General features: G+C 39.2%; 2 protein-coding genes across 2 annotated transcripts; one reads left to right on the forward strand and one right to left on the reverse strand.

The window, feature by feature from the left end:
- Positions 1-1028: 1028 nt before the first annotated feature.
- On the reverse strand, positions 1029-16678 carry CPSF2 (cleavage and polyadenylation specific factor 2). Its single transcript, XM_061359940.1, has 15 exons — positions 16608-16678; positions 15860-16046; positions 14263-14422; positions 14069-14174; positions 11066-11195; positions 10595-10710; positions 9800-9987; positions 9103-9393; positions 8151-8251; positions 7622-7822; positions 6840-6992; positions 6050-6275; positions 4928-5227; positions 3828-3962; positions 1029-3725 (listed from the first exon to the last, which is right to left on the reverse strand). Exons 2-15 carry the CDS (start codon positions 16006-16008, stop codon positions 3633-3635), a joined length of 2349 nt encoding a protein of 782 aa, XP_061215924.1. The 5' UTR covers positions 16009-16046; positions 16608-16678; the 3' UTR covers positions 1029-3632.
- Positions 16679-16897: 219 nt separating this feature from the next.
- Positions 16898-19325, forward strand: NDUFB1 (NADH:ubiquinone oxidoreductase subunit B1). Its single transcript, XM_061359942.1, has 3 exons — positions 16898-17018; positions 17846-17990; positions 18995-19325. Exons 2-3 carry the CDS (start codon positions 17851-17853, stop codon positions 19029-19031), a joined length of 177 nt encoding a protein of 58 aa, XP_061215926.1. The 5' UTR covers positions 16898-17018; positions 17846-17850; the 3' UTR covers positions 19032-19325.
- Positions 19326-19376: the final 51 nt, after the last annotated feature.

The following is a 19376-nucleotide window of genomic DNA, read 5'->3' on the forward strand; positions in this document are numbered from 1 at the left end:
CACTAGATCTAGACTCATTGACTCATTTTGAACTACCATCAGTTCCTTACGTAGTTTTCAGATCAAGACCTAAAATTGTTTAGTAGATACTTCAACAGATTTGAATGCAGTATCTTCCCCAGCACCCTTTTTAAAACTATGAAAATATCTGTGAAAGCTATCAAACAGAATATTGTGCCATGTTCAGACCCTGACAGTAAGATCCCTTTTGCTAAAGTCTCAAAAATTTTACTGGTTTAAGTGTTTTCCCCAGGCAACACACTCCCTTCTCATAACCAAAACATTAACACATATCATATGTCTTATCAATGAAATATGTACCATATAAGTGTTTTAGAGTACAACCATCTATAACAATTATTTTGGGGACGGGGGTGGGGGGTGCGAGTGTGTGTGTTGGTAGGGTATCTTTCTGCTTGTTTATTCCAGATTAATAATGTTTGACTGCAATTAAAAGCCAGTACACACACAGGAGAACTCCTACATTTCCAAGGAAATTCTACCACCAAACGTATCTCAAATGCTCTTATGAAATTGCTTCAGTCTCTGACTGAATGCAGGGTATACCACCTTTCCATTATTTTGAAAAGTGGATCTGGTTAAGTCTAAACACTGCTCAGGGAAGGAGAAGATGGCAGATTTTCAGCTCCAGTACATACTGTCAAAGTAAAATGATTAAAAATGAGACTGTCGCCCACAAAGCCATTTAGCTTCAGGTTAAAGCTATGTTTAGACAACGGGAACAGCTTAACAAGCCTAGAATTTTTTTCTTTTATTATTAAGGAGTTTTGCCTCTACATTTCCTTAATCTTCTGGAATACATCTTCATATTCTACTATATAGGCATAGGTAGAAGAAAATACAGATAGCTGCAATTTACCCACAACTACTTGAAGAAGCCAAGTTTCTGCCTTTCCAGCCTCTTTACATGCCTCTGGCTCTTCTTAGTTGTGGAATCCACATTATCCGAGGCCCCTGGGCTGAAATACTGTAAGTAAGTACCAAAACTAGGGTTTGTTTTTTTAAACTTAAAGTTAATATACTTGACCTCAAAAGCAATACAGCAAAGAGTAAAAAGTGATACACTGTATCAAATTTTTAGTGCTAGCGAAGAAATGGGAGAATTCATAAAACACAGCTTACAGTCCATGGCAGCACTGACATTTTGTGGAGGTAAAGGGAAAAGAATCTTTCATTTCAGATGCAAACAAGAATCAGATTAGAAACTCTGAAAATTACAGAGAAGTTCAATTACTGTTTAATGTTAATCACAGTTAAGGAAAAAAATAAAATAGAACAATAATAATCTGAGAACTAACAGAGGACTGCAAAATTTATGAGAATATCCTTCAGTTCCACAAATAAGGAATACATAGCCAAGGAGCACACCTGCCCCACAGTACAGACACAGCATGTCATGGGTTTACTACAGACATCCTGTATTCCCCTTCACCTCTCTCACCACCAGAACTGTCCACAAAAAAAAAAACCTCAGCTTTCCCTAGTCCCAGTCCTCAGACGACTAAAAAGCCCTATGTATCAGCTTTCTAGGTCTGATTTCAAGCCACACTTACACTGAATAGACTAAAAAAAGAACAGCTGGTTTGCTCATATCAAGGCTTGAACCTCTTCCATAGTGATGGCACTAATTTGGGGTTCTCCTCTAACAGAACACAGGAATTTAGTGAACAGTAACCCAAACTTCTGTTTAACTGTGCAGAATTTGAATCAATAGGTTAAAAAAACAAAACTGACAGAGATTTATGATCAGACTGTCCTGTCTTTATCCTTTAAGCACAGCACTATTTTTAGTTTGATTTCCTAAGGGATTTTTTTCTTTATTAGCATACTGCATGCAGGCATGTGTGATCTCTGCCCATACTAAGCCCTAAAGTCCTAAGGCCAAAATCATCATGTACAAAGAAACTCACTTTATGAAAGTTCATTAGTATCAGCAACAACACAACAGTATTAACCAACAAGCACCCAGTACCATATAGATTTAGATAACATTGCTACAAACCAGCTACAAACCCAGAGCATTTGTATGAAGCTGTGGCTGTCAATAAGATAGAAAATAAATAAAAATAACAAAAAAAGCAAAGCAGCATATCGAAGCCATTCAGTCATTCCTAGCCAAGGTTTGCTTTGTGTAACAAAACGTTGTCACTGAGTATTCACTTTTCAAGGTTTCTACGTTTTTAGCATATAGTTCTAGCAAGTGCTTGTTTTAACACCGTCTTCAGTTTTAAGTTACTATTTTAAACAGAATAGTCTGTAGATCAGATAGAAAACTATTTCTCAGCAATAAATTGCAAAGTTAGTTATCTTTTCACTGAGAGCCCACAGGGCTATTTTTGCCACTTTTTAAAAAGTGTTTTATTTAAACATACACACAGAAAGTACGCATTACATTGCTGCTGTATGTAAAAACAAGCAAGCAACTCTCTGCTGCCAAAGCCAGTGGTTCACATGTGGACAGGGAAAAGAAGTATTAAGTAAACTCTCAAGAGGCCATTTGTTTAAGTTAATTTCTGAGAAATTAAGGCGCCCAAAACTGTGCTCATTTTCACCTAAAAAGGTCAATTCCCAGCATCAGCACCTACAGTAAGTCCCACTGTCAACTAGAATGAAAAATGGCACAACACATGCAAGTAGAATGAAGCATGGCACAAAACCATTAAAACACATCACATGAGTCAGATTTCAAGATAAAGGATCTTTCTGAACTTGGCTCACAGCACTCTGAACAAACAGCACTGCATGGATAAAGGCTTTAGGTTTTGGAAGGATTAAAGTCAGAACTCAGAAAGATTTTCCAGTTGGTGTAATTTTGCAAAACCCTGAAGTTGCAAATTCTATATGCTGGCATAGAAGTTACACGGAAGCACACGATCACTGGATTCTAATCTGCCTGACAGTATTATCCAGTCATCTTGGAGTACCTTTCCAAAGTAAATTTTTTGATATAGAATATGAAATGCTGTTCTTGAACAAATCAGTAATACACAGCAGATGCAAGACCTAGATGCAGTCAGATTAACAATGGGGGAAAGTTAGACAAGTCTAGCTTTACATGGCTATTAAAAAAATGTACTTTAACTAACCTTCATTTAAATGAAGAAAAAACAAACAAAAAAACACAAATCAGACTTGACTGTCCTGGTAAATCAGAGTTATTTATAAAACCCAACCAAACAAAAGAAAACCAAACCAAAAACCCCAACTACATAAGAATCAAAAAGAACAAAAGCAAAGCAACTCGCGGTTCCCCATCTAACGTTATTTTAAAATAGAAGAATAACTTTGCTCTATTTTGTATTCTTTGGCAGGGAATCTATGAAACCAAGACATGTTCTGACAATCTGAACCTTTCCTAAGAAGGATAATCATAAACTCATTTACAATGTGTTATGGAGGAGACAGCAACAGTTTGAAAGTCGACAACATGGAATGTACCAACAGATTTATGAAGAAGACAAGTAGCAATTATTTACATGTTCAGGGTAGTTAATTGTTCTTTAGGAATCAGGTTTCACCTGTATAAATTAGAAAGCTACAAAAAGTCAAAATTGAGAGAAGTCCCCACTGTCTTTAAAAGTTCAAATAAAACCATCTTTGCAGCACTTTCCTTAGACAATAGCGTATTGCTCGTATAAAAGGTCTCTTATCCTATAGAAGTCCTGACAGAGACAGCCTTCCAATCCAATGCGCCCCGTTTCAGTCTGAAACAAAAGATGTTTCAATTTATTACTTTAAAATTAAGTTACTCATTAGTGTAATTTAGAACATTATTTATCAAAGAGTTTAATACACAGAACACCTACCCTGCGAACAGCCACCAGGTTGTTGCACACAAGCACTCCTCCTACAAATTCAGCTTGAATACCTTCTCGCAAGAGAACTTGCTTGAAGTCAGACAGCCTTGGCTCATTCATAAACACAGACTGATGTCCAAGAACCTTTAAACAACACACACACAATTAATACTTCTGCTACCAAATACCTCCCATTTTTCCCTAAGATCTCCTTATCATTGTGTTGGCAGCAGTGTGGCCAACTACAGGACTATAAATGAGGAGACAGGTTCTGTTTCTGTTCACCTGCAACAAGACATTTCCAGGACCAGAGAAATTCAGAAGTCAAGTAAAACCAAAAAAAAAACAAAAATAAAATGCTCATTTCTCTATTCACATACTGAAGACAAATGGAAAGCTGTCACTGAAGATCCCTCTCCCAAGCCATGTTATGCCAGGGACAGAGATGCAGTAAGCTGTACTGTTTATCAGTACATACTTCTATGATAGTTGTCATGAATCTGAACAGACTTTAAGAGTTGTCTCCTCATTTATCTAGCTCCTAGAACAGACAACACTTCGGACTGTGCAAGACTATTTTAATAAGCAATTCTAGGATTATAAGGCATGGTAATCATTAAATGGAAAGATAAAAGTTGTACCTACTCACACGCAAAGTACTTTAAGAGCGAAGATAAATTTATAGAAGTCTCAAATCACTACTAAAGGAGACATATAAATTTTCAGAAGATCTGTACATGAAGTATTTTCCATAGCATCAACAAAACATAATGAAAACCAGGAGTGGCTAAACATCAACTAGTTTCCAAATTTGCAAGTACTAACTACAAATATGAAACATGTTAATTAAAAAAAATCTTTATCTTCGTAAATAGATAGTACTGGATACTGGGCAGTGTTACTGGATGCAAGAGATCATCCTCACCTACAAGCATAAAATATGAACAAAGAACAGTACCAGGTTTAAAGAGAAAACCAAACATGAAAATTCAGTTTTTGTTAGGCTTTCATTTGAATAAGATCACAGCATCAACCTCTAAGCACTAGAAAAAGCCAAATGAATACAGAGCTCTTGAAAAAAGAAGCCCAAATCAGCATAACTTCTGTACCTCATGGGGTGGCAGAGGTTCCAAAGTGGGAATGATCTCGCTCTCCTCACACACCTCCTTGTCATCATCACCAAAGAGGCTTTTCATGGCCTTCTGTTGTGCAATGACACTAGAGTCTGAGGAAGGGACATCCACTTGCATCTCTAACTCTTCGTCTTCCCTCAGCTCCCCCTCTTCCAAAATAACTCCAGTATCCACTTTTGAAACCCGCATGTCCAGAACACCATCTATCCAAGCCAACTCTGCATCCTTGGCTTTACAGAACTGAAGGGAGCTGACAAGAGAATCTTTTAACCTGACCTGGTTTGATGGAAAACACAAAATTCTTATTTCAAGTTTCAAAACAAACAAACAAAAAACCCAACCAAACAAAGAAGACAAACAAAAAAACAAACAAAAAAACCCACAAAAGAAAGGCAGTCTTCCTTTTACTGTCTCTCCACATAGGTTTGATTCATACTTTTTGGGGGCAGGAAAGGAAGGAAAGAAGTGGTATCAGAAAGTCAAGATGGTCTATTATTGCAGAATATAATTTGTATAACCCTCATGTTGTTACTCAAAAGCAGTGAAGATCAGTATCTTTAAAGAACCTATGCAACTGCAAACTTAAGTTAAACATAAAGCAAGAGCAATCAATTCCTTTTAAAACATCAGAAACTTTTTTATAGCCTATAAGTTCCTCAGTTGGCTGTAGTAAATTTAAGGAAAGTTTCCCCAGATATACTTAGGTTACTGAAGAGCAGTTCCAAATTTCAACCCTCCAAAAAAAGCAACTAATTATTTTATAGTAAGGGATGTCATAAATATCAGATTCTAAAGTGACCGAAACACTACCTTACCCTGAGTACTCTGTCGCATTCCAGGACTTTAATACTCTGAAAGACTGTTATCCACATGAGATTGTGCATGATCCCCATAGCAGAATGGAGCAGTATCCAGGATACTACAACTACCCATTTGCCTCACAGCCCAATCAAAAGACACTGGGATTCTGATTCCCCACTTGTACCTATTATTTTCTAATTCAAATGTCTCAAGTGCACTTCATTTGTTTAGAAAGCTTCAAACAGAAAAACAAACTAATGCTAGTAGTTACAAAACTAACAAATTCTACTACCTTACCTGGTAAATGTGAGTTTCGCTGGTTGCATCTACAGTTTCATGTAGTTTTGGCATATAAACTTTAATATCTTTTCCACCAAAAGCTCTGCAGCATTCTGCAAGGTCCTGACTGGCCTCAGGTGGTCCATGGACAATGATCAGTTGTCTTGGTTTCATTTGGTTAATAATTTTTTTAATTGAGTCACCATCTGAGCGTCCTTCATAGTCAATATATGTAACTCTGGCTCTAATTTGAATTAAAAAACCCAAGAACAACATTTTTTAGTTTAAAAGATTTAACCTTCCAGTGCTCCAAAATACTTCATTTAAAAATAGAAGATATACTGAAATTATTCTACATCAGCAAAAGCTGCCAGTAAAAGACATATTATCAATCAGTATGTATGTGCATTTAACACTATAAATTCTCAAAATTCATTCACACAGTTATCCAAAACATGAGATAAGCTTATTTGAGTAAGTTCTTATTTAAAAATAAATATATGAACATTTGAGTATCTATGCTAACATACTGTTCTTCCTCTTTCACTTGTCTCCATCAGACAGGGAACAAGCAGAATTTCTTAAGAGTGAGGAACCATAAAACCCTGTACCACACCCCAGGAAAGACTACTAAAAAACTAACTTAGCCTGGGGGACGAGGGGTGGAGGCACACCAAAACCGAAACAACAGAAAAAAACAAAGACCAAGCCCTTTCCCACTTCATTAATTCCAAACTAGCCTTTTACCCAATTTGCACCGTTCCCATACCACCATTCCAGCAGAACTGACAAGAACAAAGCCACTCACTTAATTTCCATTGATTCTGTTGCAGAAATACATTTGGTAGGAACATCTGATAAATCCTGGTCCATAGGCTCTTCTCCATTTGTCAAACCAGATTCTAATTTGTTTTTTTCTTCTTCTGTTGCTTGAAGTTCTGGAACTAGAAAATCCTCGGGTCTGAAGAAAGAAAGGCATTTTGCTTTTAACAGTCTCACAGTGAAACCAAAGCACTACACAATGTAAAAAACAAATACTGCTGTTACTACTGAGATGTTTTATAATTCTTATAGCCAACAACTGCCTTCAGTATTTCCATATTTGAGCAGAGGTCATTTGGAAAATACCACTTTCCTATCTTAAACAACCTTGACATCTTGGGAAATCCTGCAAAACTGAGGTTTTCTAGCAAGTATTCCTTACACAGAACAAAAATCACCAGACTTTTCTAGGATTCACAATATTCTTTCCCCTCATTACAAATTTATCAAAATTAAGTGTGAAGCAGAAAAACAGTCACACTAAAAAAAACGAAACCGTCTATCTCAAGATAAAAAAAAAACAACAAAAAACACCAAACCAAAAACTGGAGTGGAAACACTTCCAAAGGGGTGTGAATACACGCCAAGGATCAGGACTCTGCAGCTTCAAACTGATCATGAGCTTCCTGTGGGACTTAGTGCAAATGGTTCTAACTGTGGTAGAAAGAGCATGCAAGAGTGGTGCAAACGAGACAAAATTTTTATTACTTTTATTTCTGAAGTAGTATGAAGCTGCTACATGTCACAGTATGCATTCCCACCACATACTTGATAATCTCGCCATATTCATCCCATTTAATTCTTTCTTCAGGGGCTGGAAACATTGGATAAGACTTCTTTGCCTGCTTGAAGAAGCTTCCTTTCCGGCTACCTTCACCTTTCATCATCAAATCATGTTTCGTCTTATGTACAGTTGGCTGATCAATATCCTCTTCAGCATCACTCTCATCGCTGGAATCGATATCTGCCCTGAAATGACATTCCAAAAAAGCTGGTATTTTTTTCATTCAGGTTTAATGTTACATAAACACTCTTAACTGGAAAATAACAGTTGACATAAACACTAACCAAGGACAAGAGCAGTTTCTGTATCTGAGAAAGAGCTCACAGTCAAAGGGCAAATGAAACAGGTCTATCATAACACCAGATTAAATATAACTACTCCCAATTCCTCTGTGGCTTTAGACAAGTCTATCAAAATTACGTTTTTCATTTATCCCTGTGAACAGTGGAATGTTCACACAGAAATCTCAGCTCTGACCCTAACAGCAAATACAAGAACAGCCAGTATACTTACTCTTTAGATTGTTCTAACTTCTTAGCTGCTTCTTTCTTTAGTTTCTCCTTTTCTAGGTATTCTTCAAGTTCTTTTCCTTCCAACTTGACACGTTTCCTCAACTGAATAGGATTAAAATTAGTATTATTGTGAGCAGCTGACATGACTTTAATACCCTTCCTACACACTGCTGACAAGAACATTCATATTTAAGTACCAAGGGCAAGTACAACTTGTATGTTACATACAACGCAAGATTACGCAAATGTGTGACACCTTGGCATGGCAAAATCATGACAATGTTACCTATTAGTAGATTCTACTTTAATAGAAAAGCATTTCAAAACGTATTAAAATAAAAAAAATTACAACATTTTTTTTAAATTTACAAATTTTTTTTAAAACATCTTCAGGAAATTTCTCTTCAACAAGGGAATGGTACAATAGCAACCATAGAAGGGCTACAGGTTGCAAATCTGACTATAAAACTGAATCGTATTCTGGGGAGGGCAGCCAGGGAGCTGCAGGCTGGTGGCTACATGGGGTGCAGAAGCCTGTGTGGGTTTATGGCTGGTCTTGAAGGTCTTTTCCAACCTAACTGATCTATGATTTTCTGCCAAGAATAACCCATGGTATATTGTGATCTGTATGTCAATTACAAGCAGAATTTCATCTATTATAACAAAACCAGAGTGTTTTCTAAAGATAAATATTTAAAAAGCAATTTCATGCTCATCTCTATGAAGTATCAGTTTTGCCACACACCAGAAAGCATTTTGCTGTTTTTAGTATGAGACCTATTTTTATCCAAGTCTATCCACAATCAGTTAAGCATGCAACATACTGATTTCAGATTTCCCTCTGCCACTAGAACTGTTTTCAGTAGGTCTAAAAGGAAACTAAGTTCAGCTTTACCCAAATTCCCTCAGATGGCCCATAATAAAAATCACTGGGATATACAGATGCCACTTACCTCAATATCAATAACTTTCTCAGAAGGATTATCAATCAGGAATCGTGCTAATGTTCCAGGTGTAGTCCGGTAAGTTAAGATTATAGAGTTTTTGGAGTCCTGGCACCACTGAATAAAAAGATCTCTAGAAAACCCACACTCTAAGTCAGGCTGACTGGCAAGAACAACTTTTGGACTCGGCACTCGTGCCAGATCAGACAGACTATGACATAAGGAGAGATGGCGGAACTGAAAAGGATTGTTTCTCTTGTCTTCAAAGCATCTCATCAACTTGTCACTCATCCATTCAACCTAAAATAGGTATTAAGAGAAAGTTATTTATAAGAATACGAGTCCTACAATAATGTACAAACCTGATAAGAAGTACGGGATGCAATATGCACTTGAATATGCCCCTCAGCAAGTGTAGAAATAATGGTGAGCGTAAACAACACAGAAGCAAGTACTGTAAGTCCTCTTCTTAAAGTTATAAACTATGCTAATTAGTATTGTGATAAAACCGAAAACGAGTATCAAGAAACATGCTCATAGCCATGACTGCACTGCTACTTGACTGAAAGATCTGAGACACAAACACACACTATAAAGAGAGGACAACATCCAGTATTTACTCATTCTTTACTGTTAAAAAATAAAACATTTCTGCATACATGTTCCATTACCCTCATCATAAATGCATTTTAAAAACAGAACAAACCTGTGATTTAGAAAACTCCACTACATTGTAGCTGACGTTATTCAGAAGTGCTAGGGAGTAGACTCCTAATCCTGCATCCTTTGTTCTCCAGATCTGATCAAGGAGCTGAGCAAGCTCCAGAACTCTGCCTGCTGTATCCACCGCTATTAACACATTTCCATCACCTCGCAATGTCTCCAAAACATTAGCTAAGAATTAAAAGCAAAACAAAGCCTACTTACACTTTAAACCAAAATTAGAATGTTTGTAGCTTGTTTTTGTTTGTTATATCCACCAGTAATCACAATCAAAGCATAACAAACACAGATTTAAATTAATATTTAAAAGAGATCCAAAGCCACATTTCTACCAACATTAAAAGGAACTGGAGTTTTCTTGGTAAGTCTAAAAGATCTCATTGTCTTGATGCTACCTTTTATTTTTCACTGAAAAAAAGAATAATAAAAAAAAAAAGAAAATAGGCAAGCAAAAATAGCAAAAATAACACCACCCCAGAAAACCAAACCAAAAAAACAACCCAAACAAACAAAACCAAGAGTAAAACAATGTTTAAAATAAGAAGGTGCTGACAAAGGAAATACTAAGTGAAATATACTGTTTTCAACCATGCCTCATTGTTTTCAGAAAAAGTATTTAACCCAAAGGATCAGTACAATCAGAAAAGAGCAATTCAGAATTTGTTACATTTTAATAAAGGTTATTAGTTGGATGCTGAGGAATTTCTCATAGAAAAACAACTGACAGTAGCTAACAAATCACATTACCACTTTTTTCAAGCCCAAACAGAATACATACTCAGTAGCTGTTCATCCCTTTGCTTCCTCCTGGGTTGTACATAAGTAGCATTAAATGAATCTGTAATAAGCAATGAAGGCCTGCTCAGCATTTCCAAGGAACATCCATTCAGATGACTGTGGAAAAAAAAAAAAAAAAAAAGGCAAAATCTCACTTCATCGAATTCCTACTTTAAAAGGGAAAAAAAAAAAAAAAAAAAAAAGAGGCAGCTAGCTTTCAGATACCTGCACATAGAGAAATCAAACCCCTCAGGAGCTGAATGTTTCCTGCTTCACTCTTACAAATAAATAATACTCAGTGGAATAAAGAAACAAAGTTAATGCTTATTTCAATCTGATTAATCTCAAAACAACTAAAATTAGTGCTCTCATTACAGCTGAAAAGGCATGGCTACTTCCATACCTGCTTATTAAACACCAAATGACATATACCTAACACAACTTTTAATACATATTGCTACGTTATACTTACATCTCCCTCTTGTGGTTGAAATCAACTGCATAAACAATTTCTTCCTCTCCATCCTTGACAATCTTCCAGATTGTGCCTCCTATCATGTGTCCAGCTGGCAGTGGCGTGATTGACAAACCATGTCCTTTGCCTACAGAAGTTTTCAATATCTTAGATACATGTATTAACATAGAATCATAGAAACATAGAATAGTTAGGGTTGGAAAGGACCCTAAGATCATCAAGTTCCAACCCCCTGCCATGGGTAGGGACAGCTCTCACTAAACCGTATCACCCAAGGCCTTGTCCAACCTGGCCTTGAAACACTGCCAGGGATGGAGCATTCACAACCTCCCTGAGCAACCTATTCCAGTTCCTCACCACCCTAACAGGAAAGAATTTCTTCCTCATATCCAATCTAAACTTCCCCCGTTTAAGTTTTAACCCATTACCTCCTGTCCTGTCACTACAGTCCCTAATGAAGAGTCCCTCCCCAGCATCCCTATAGGCCCCTTTAAGATACTGGAAGGCTGCTATGAGGTCTCCACGCAGCCTTCTCTTCTCCAGGCTGAACAGCCCCAACTTTCTCATCCTGTCTTCACACAGGGGGTGCTCCAGTCCCCTGACCATCTTTATAGACCTCCTCTGGACTTGTTCCAACAGTTCCATGTCCTTTTTAAATTGAGGACACCACAACTGCACACAATACTCCAGGTGAGGTCTCACAAGAGCAGAGTAGAGGGACAGCATCACCTCCTTTGACCTGCTGGTCACGCTCCTTTTGATGCAGCCCAGGATACGGTTGGCTTTCTGGACTGCAAGCGCACACTGCCGGCTCATGTTCATTTTCTTATCGACCAGAACCCCCAAGTCCTTCTCCACAGGGCTGCTCTGAATCTCTTCTCTGCCCAGCCTGTAGCTGTGCCTGGGATTGCTCCAACCCAGGTGTAGGACCTTGCACTTGGCATGGTTAAACTTCATGAGCTTGGCATCAGCCCACCTCACAAGCGTGTCAAGGTCCCTCTGGATGGCATTCCTTCCCTTCAGCGTATCAACCGAACCACACAGCTTGGTGTCATCGGCAAACTTGCTGGGGGCGCACTCAATCCCACTGTCCATGTCAGCGACAAAGATGTTAAACAAGACTGGTCCCAACACTGATCCCTGAGGGACACCACTCATTACTGGTCTCCAGCTGGACACTGAGCCATTGACCACAACTCTTTGTGTGCAGCCATCCAGCCAGTTCTTTATCCACCGAGTGGTCCATCCATCAAACTGATGTCTCTCCAATTCAGAGACAAGGATGTCGTGTGGGCCAGTGTCAAACGCTTTACACAAGTCCAGGTAGATGACATCAACTGCTTTACCGCTGTCCATCAGTTCTGTAGCCCCATCATAGAAGGCCACCAAATTGGTTAGGCAGGATTTCCCCTTAGTGAAGCCATGCTGGCTGTCACCAAGCACCTTGTTGATTTTCATGTGCCTTAGCATGCCTTCCAGGAGAATCTGCTCCAAGATTTTGCCAGGCACAGAGGTGAGATACTCTGAATAAGTGAGTAATTCTGAACAATGGCAGGCCAAAATTATAACTGGTGGAAAAAAGTCAAATCAAGTATGAAAAAAAGCATTAACATCTGTCCTTCCCATCTAGCCAGTAACTTCAAAATTTTTTGCAGTATATTTCTATTCAGCCTCCAAAAAAAGAAACTAAAGTGAAGGTCACTTCTTTCCCGCACTGATGCTGAGAGGCACTGAGAGCTGCTCTATAGACTTAAACAACAGCAAATTACGTAATAAAAGTATCACGTATAAGCAGGTACTCTGGTGCAAAACAGGCCCCTCTCTAGGGTAACATAAGATGCTTACTGCGTCACTGGCTGCCTGAGTACTTACAAAATCACATACAGATTACACAAACTGGGAAGTCTGTCAGAATGACAAATACGCAAATCAAACAAACGGGGAAAAGCATTCAAGTGCTTCAGTCAAGGATAATCGATCTTTTCAGCACCTGATGCCTTTCTTAATGCATTGCTACTCCTTGATGTGGCTGCTAACCTGTACTGTTGCTAGAATAAAATGAGACTACTCGTGACCATTACTCACTGACTTCACTGCATGCAACCAACTCGAAGTGCACAGCTTTAATAATAATTAAAACATACGTTATCTTCTTATATGCATCCACCGAGTCTTTTCAGATCACTTACATTAAATACAAAAGAGTTTTTAAGAAACACCCTAGAAAAAGTTGTTCACTAAAATTATTTTAAAGATGCAAAAGTTGGCAGCACAAACGTAGCCTTGCTACACATATCCTGAGAAAGGATCAGCAGCCTTTAAAAGATGACATCCCGTTTCTGTTTTCCAAATTACAGGTCAAGCACTTTGGCAAGCAGCATTCAGGAACTAGGAGATACTGCACCTGAGACTAGCTGCTGGTGGTTAACTTGTAGGTGGCTGTTCAAGAACAGGATTTCTGATTCATTCTGATTTTTGACTTAAAGAGTGAGTGAGAAGCTGCTGATTCTCTGGATGCCACAGTTCCCAGCAATAAGCTAGACTGAATATCATAGACAGCCAGTGAAGACCTCCTAAGCCATCCACATGGTGTAACTTAATGTCTGCAAACTATTAATTCTCTAAAAAGCCTTCATGTTTCTAGTTGAGTTCCAAGTTACCTACCACTAGGCATGAGTATATGCTTTTGAGAGACAACAGCAGGAAAAGTAACAAAAACATACAATCAAAAACGTGTCTAAATATGCTTTGGAATGACCTCCTCATTAAGTGGAAATTCCACCCATTTCCACATACAATTACTGAGGCAAATGTTCAGCTGATATAGACTTATACAGGGCTACTGATATCAGTCCTGCAAAATCCATTACATATCAAAGCTTGCTCCCTTTTTAAATTAAATGTGTATTTATATATACATATATACACACATACTTTAACTCTTAGTGAAAGACAACAGTCATTAAAAGTCATTTAGTGAAACTTGGGTGACATCTTTACCTTTCAAGTTGACAATCTGAGAAAACTTCAGCTGTTGTATCTTATCAAAGGCTGCATCTACATCATCCAATGTAAAGAGTGTGAAATCTTCAGTATTATGGCGGGACTAAAACAAATAAGAAATATGGAAAATTCAAGAACCTGAGCACTCTACCATATGGATGTTGTGTACAAAAGTATCAACTTAAACATACCTGGTAGAGATCATACATGAACATCTGTCCCATTTTATATACAGGAATAGTTGCATAAATGGCACAATTCAACCCCATTTTTCCAACTGCATATGGAAGTGCACCAAGGTGTAGAGGATCAGGATGAGAAAGAAGAACAGCATCAACTTGGTGTACATGTCTACAAAAAGAGGACAACAGAAGTCGGTTAAAAGAGTTCTGTATGGTGTTATATACTCCCTACCATGGCTATTTTGAGAATACATCCTGAAGGCCAAACAAGAAAACTTAAATCCTTCCAAGTTCAGGATGAAGTTTTTAAAATCATCATTTAAAGGTTGCAGATATTTCCAAATGTTCAAGTACTGGAACTGCAAGTGAATACTGAAAACATGATTTCAAGGTCTGGAAGACATACATTTCACATCAAATTCTTGATTAGAAAGACCTTAATATATGCTTGGACGCCAGAAAGTGCATTAACTGAGGGGTCAAAAATATTACCAGTGCAGACATGCTACAAATTGTTTATACACTTAAAACCCAAAGCACTACAACTTTTCTTCTGATGAGAAAAAGCCACAGGAACAAAGACACAATGATACTTAAATTGATAAGAATAAAATCTAAACATATTCCTTAAAAACATAAAAGTCAAAAACATAATATAGGGAAAAGGACACAATTTTCTGGGGGAGTATTCATTTAAAAATAGAGTATTTTTCCTTGAAAAGTGTTGCACAAAATAAAAATCAGACTAGAAGTTTACTATCTAGCATAATTGAAAAAACTTAAGGGCATAAAACACATGCCACAAGTGAAAATACAAGTATGTCTGAAAGCTTTTTGTTCCTTCACATTATAATTGGGGCCACACATTCTTCTCCATGGCTTTTACTAAAAAAGAGATTTTATCTAATTGTTTCACAGATAAGACTTGAAAAAATGTATAAATTATCCTAAGTACACAATAATTCTTAGTAAGACTTCAAAGACTACAAGTGTGTTACTGCTAGAAAATACATGACTAAGCTTAGTTTCTTTCAGTAATTGCCATGGTTCATGTAATCAATGCTTGCATTAAAGCTCCTTGCTGTAAACCTGTAGAAGGTTCAGTATTAAAGCCTAGACAGGTATATTTCTTTGCAAGGCTGGGATAATTTATAGAAGCTGTTTTACTGACTAACAGTTTATTCAACTTCTTTGAAACAAAGAGTTGAACCACTTTGTATTGAGCCTATGTATTTTAAGGAGTCTTTCATTTAAAACCTAAGGAACCATTCTAAATTAATTTAGAGCCAAGGTCAATATCCCATAAACTCTGCTCTGTGCCATGTTTAGGGAAAAACACCTCAAAACCCCACAAACATCCAAGCCAAACACAGACCAGTTTGAGAATTACAGTTAATACATGTAACTTGTTAGACTCATAAGAAAAAAACCCAATAAATATGTTTTTATTGCAAATATTTCAGCAGCATAATTCCCTTCATATAACCCGTAACTCTAACAAAGAACAAATCCAAAACAACTCTGGATTTTATTACATCACCACACACATACCACTGCATAGTATTTCAGACAGAGACCTATCAAAAATTGTGTATTAACTACTTACTTTTTCAGAGAATCAATAATATCCATAGAAAAGTTTTCATCCCAGCCACAGTCCAAAAGAAAACGAAATTCATCTACTTGCAACAGATAGCAAAGGGCAGATTCCTCTTGCACCCCTGAAAGCGTAGTCAACTTGATAATCGATGTCATTTTCCTCTCTCAAGTATTTAATCTTCAAAAGAACTAATCTGAATGGAGGAAGAAAATGTTTCATTGCCTAAACCAAAGCAAAGGTCTATTTATACCTAACTTCATTCATTTCTGCGAACACTCAGGGTAACACCTACTGGATTAAGCCCGATATTAACTTGATCCTTGTAGGTGTTTGGTTATTACAAAGAGGATATTTTTACTACTGTAATAAGAATCACTCGGAGCAGCGCAGTTAGCAGCAGCAGCTCCCCGCCGAGGGCCGGACAGGAACGGCCGGACACGGCGCTTCCAAAGCTGTGTCCCCTCAAGCCCAGCGACTGCCGCAAGGGGTGTCCAGCCCGAGCTGGAATCCAGCACGGGGCTTGCCGGGGGCTCCACACGGCGGCTCCAGCGTCCCGCCGCCGAGACAGCGGCCTAACCCTGACGAAGTGAGCCTCGCCGGCCGGGCCCAACATTAAGGAAGCAAGCCCTGCGCCCACTCCACTCTCCAGAAGAAAAGGACAAGGGCGAGCTCGGTGAGGACAAAGCCGAGCGCTTCACGCCTCAACCCCAGGCAGAGACCGGCCCCCCGCAGCGGGGAGCAGAGCGTTTCTTACCGAGCCCCGGGCCCGGCCGCAGTGTGGCCCGCAGCGCGGCCCGCCGACCAGCCACTCCCGCCACCGCCGCCGCCTCCACCTCCACCACCCTCCCTGGGACCGCCTGCGCGCCGGCTTCCCTCAGGCGCGCCGGCCTCCCTCAGGCGCGCCGGCCTCCCTCAGGCCCACCGGCGCACCCAGCCACCGCTTCCGCCCCGCGCAACAGCCTCCGCCACCTTGCGGAAGGCGTGAAGAAGGAGGAGGAAAGGTGGAAGGGCAACGGAATGCACCACCGCGAGGCTTCCCGGGAGGGGTGAATTCTCCTCCCCCTCTCCCTGCGCAGCCGGTGGGCTCTCCCGGCCTGCTCGCGCCGCCTGTTGCCCGTTGCCCTTGGTGCGGCCGTTGCGCGGTGCCTGGCGGCAGTGGCGAACGGTAACGGCGGGGCCCGCAGGGGGGCGGGAGCCGCTGATGGGCAGTTTCCGTGATCTTGGCATCAGCCTCGCCCTGTCGCTCTGTCCCCCTGTCCGTTCGGCCGGAACACAGGGCGGGGGGCCCGGGCCGGAGCGACCTTCAGCCCCGTGGTGTTATGGCGTCTTGTCCCTGCGGGCACGGGCGTGCGTGGGCTGGTGGGGTCCCCAGGCAGGCTAGGAGCAGCGGAGCTGGGAGGTTGGCAGGGCCCTTTTCTGTGTCACTAGCGTGAGCGCCGGCCCCAGCCGCCATGGCGACCGCCTACGGTTTGGGATGTGCGAGCAACGGCGTCGGTTCTGTCCTCTAACTAGTGTGTGGCTTTGAGCTCGCAGCTGTGATTTCCATTGTGTCTCTTACAACAAGACGCTAATCTTAGCTTTGCTTAGGTTGTTAAAGCTGGCTGGATTTTAGAAAAGCCCTTTCTTCCTTGTCAGTTCCCCACCGAAAGTACAGATTAACTTCAGCCTTGTTACAGGTAATAAAGTGTCTGTCTACAGGAGTTTAGGTAGTAAATGCATTTGTTAGAGTTACTTTAATGGGTAAATTACTCTAGAACATTTAAATAGAGCTATTTCACCAGGGATATCTTAAAAGACGTTTTGTGTTTCTCTCACATTTTAGGTTAAAGCTCTCTTCTCCAGGGCTATAAGTTAGGATTCTTTCTAAGAAAATTATAAGGATTTGAGAACAGCATGTGTCTCATAGTAAGTGAGATTAAAGATGCCAGGCATGCAACATTTTCCATGTACAGATTTATATGTAACCCTCCTCTGTTATGCTTTTCTCCATAGCAACCATGGTGAATTTTGCCCAAGCTCTGCGTGATCACTGGGTGCATATCCTTGTTCCCTTAGGATTTGTGGTTGGATGCTATTTGGACAGACTGAATGACGAAAAACTGTCTACCTTCAGAAACAAGAGCTTACTATATAGAAGGTCTGCTTTATGTTATTTGCAAAATGCTTCTCTGCTCTTCTTGAGAGTATTAAGTATGAGAAAAAAAAAAACAGTGTAAAAATGCTAAAGGGAAGAAAGCCCTAAACATTTCAGCAAGCATTCATGAAGGGTTTAAATTACTAATGCCCCCTGAAAATTGGGGCTTTAGGAGCCATCTTAGCAATGAAAGAAAGGATCACTAGGTACTTGTGTAAATCTGTCATTTGAAAATAATAACCAAAGTTTTGAAAATTAACGTGTTTATGTCATCAGCTGCTGTATTTTCACTGAAGGATATGATTATAGACACTGATGAGTTTGGGCTTGCTGACCAACCTCTGGGGAAGAATTTAGATAATGCATTGCCTCAGCTCTATCACTTGTAATTCTGTTTTAGACTGTAGCATTAACAAAACAACATGAACTAAAAGAATGTTATTGTCAATTTGCAGGTGGATTTTTTGTTGTTGTTGGGGTTTTTTCTTAACTCTGATCTCGCCTAATTTAGGTAGACCAGAGTCATAAAGTTATAAACTTACTTTCATAGTTAGTGGAGGAAGTAAGTTTATCATGTTATCCACCCCATGGCACTTTTCTTAATGCAGTTACCGGTGAAATGAGGCTGGTAATTCAGCTTCTGGCAAAAATCCCCTCTTTCACACCCTAGTTCTCTTCCCACTAAAGCAATGAATTTTTGTATTTTAAAGAAGTAGATTTTTTTCCTTTTGGATCCCATTATGTAGAAAGTCTGTTAACATCTTAGAATTCAGCAGCATCAAGCTTCTATTTAAAAGAATGGGAGTTAAGAGGACTCAATCCTTTGAAGCTTTGGAAAGAAGAGAGGAAGTGTATCAGTATTGAACAATTTTTAACTGACAGTAGTTGCAAGGAAAGAAATGCATACATCACTCTCAAAATTGTAGAATAATCACATCTATTAGTAAATGTTCTGCAAAAATTATCCTAATTTTAGTCTCTTTCCTTTGTTTTTCTTTTCTGCACAGAGAGTTGAAGCCTGGTGAAAAAACTACATGGAAATAAAGGCTGCAGATGAAATGGAAAACATTTTTTTTTCGATTCATCATCTTACCTTACTCGTTGAAAGCATAGGGTTATGGTTTTTACCTTCGGAGAATATGTAAAGCTGCGAAAGACAACTACAGTTCATCTGTGCTAGCTTAATTTTAAATCTGACCTTTTGGAAGATGATTTAATTGCATGACTAGTATGTGTCCAGGGGTTCTCTTAGTCCATAAGTGTTGAGAAACATTTATCCTCAGAAGTCATGTTCTGGAGGGGAAAGGAAGAATTACATAATAAACTATGCAAAAATCATTCACGTTGCAGTGTGGTTGTAGAATTTATGTATTTATAGCTCATTTGTGG

This window comes from Neopsephotus bourkii, unplaced genomic scaffold (assembly GCF_033783945.1).
Source record: "Neopsephotus bourkii isolate Nb327-2 ecotype Australia unplaced genomic scaffold, CSIRO-AGI_Nbou_v1 NB_998, whole genome shotgun sequence".
Lineage (NCBI taxonomy): Eukaryota > Metazoa > Chordata > Aves > Psittaciformes > Psittacidae > Neopsephotus > Neopsephotus bourkii.

Coding starts and splice junctions, on each gene's coding strand:
- CPSF2 (XM_061359940.1), bottom strand. CDS start 16,008: ATGACATCGATTATCAAGTTGACTACGCTTTCAGGGGTGCAAGAGGAA. Junction 14,423..15,859: donor ATTATTGATTCTCTGAAAAA/GTAAGTAGTTAA, acceptor CTCTTTTTGTAG/ACATGTACACCAAGTTGATG. Junction 3,726..3,827: donor ACCTGGTGGCTGTTCGCAGG/GTAGGTGTTCTG, acceptor CTTTTGTTTCAG/ACTGAAACGGGGCGCATTGG.
- NDUFB1 (XM_061359942.1), top strand. CDS start 17,851: ATGGTGAATTTTGCCCAAGCTCTGCGTGATCACTGGGTGCATATCCTT. Junction 17,991..18,994: donor AAGAGCTTACTATATAGAAG/GTCTGCTTTATG, acceptor TTTTCTGCACAG/AGAGTTGAAGCCTGGTGAAA.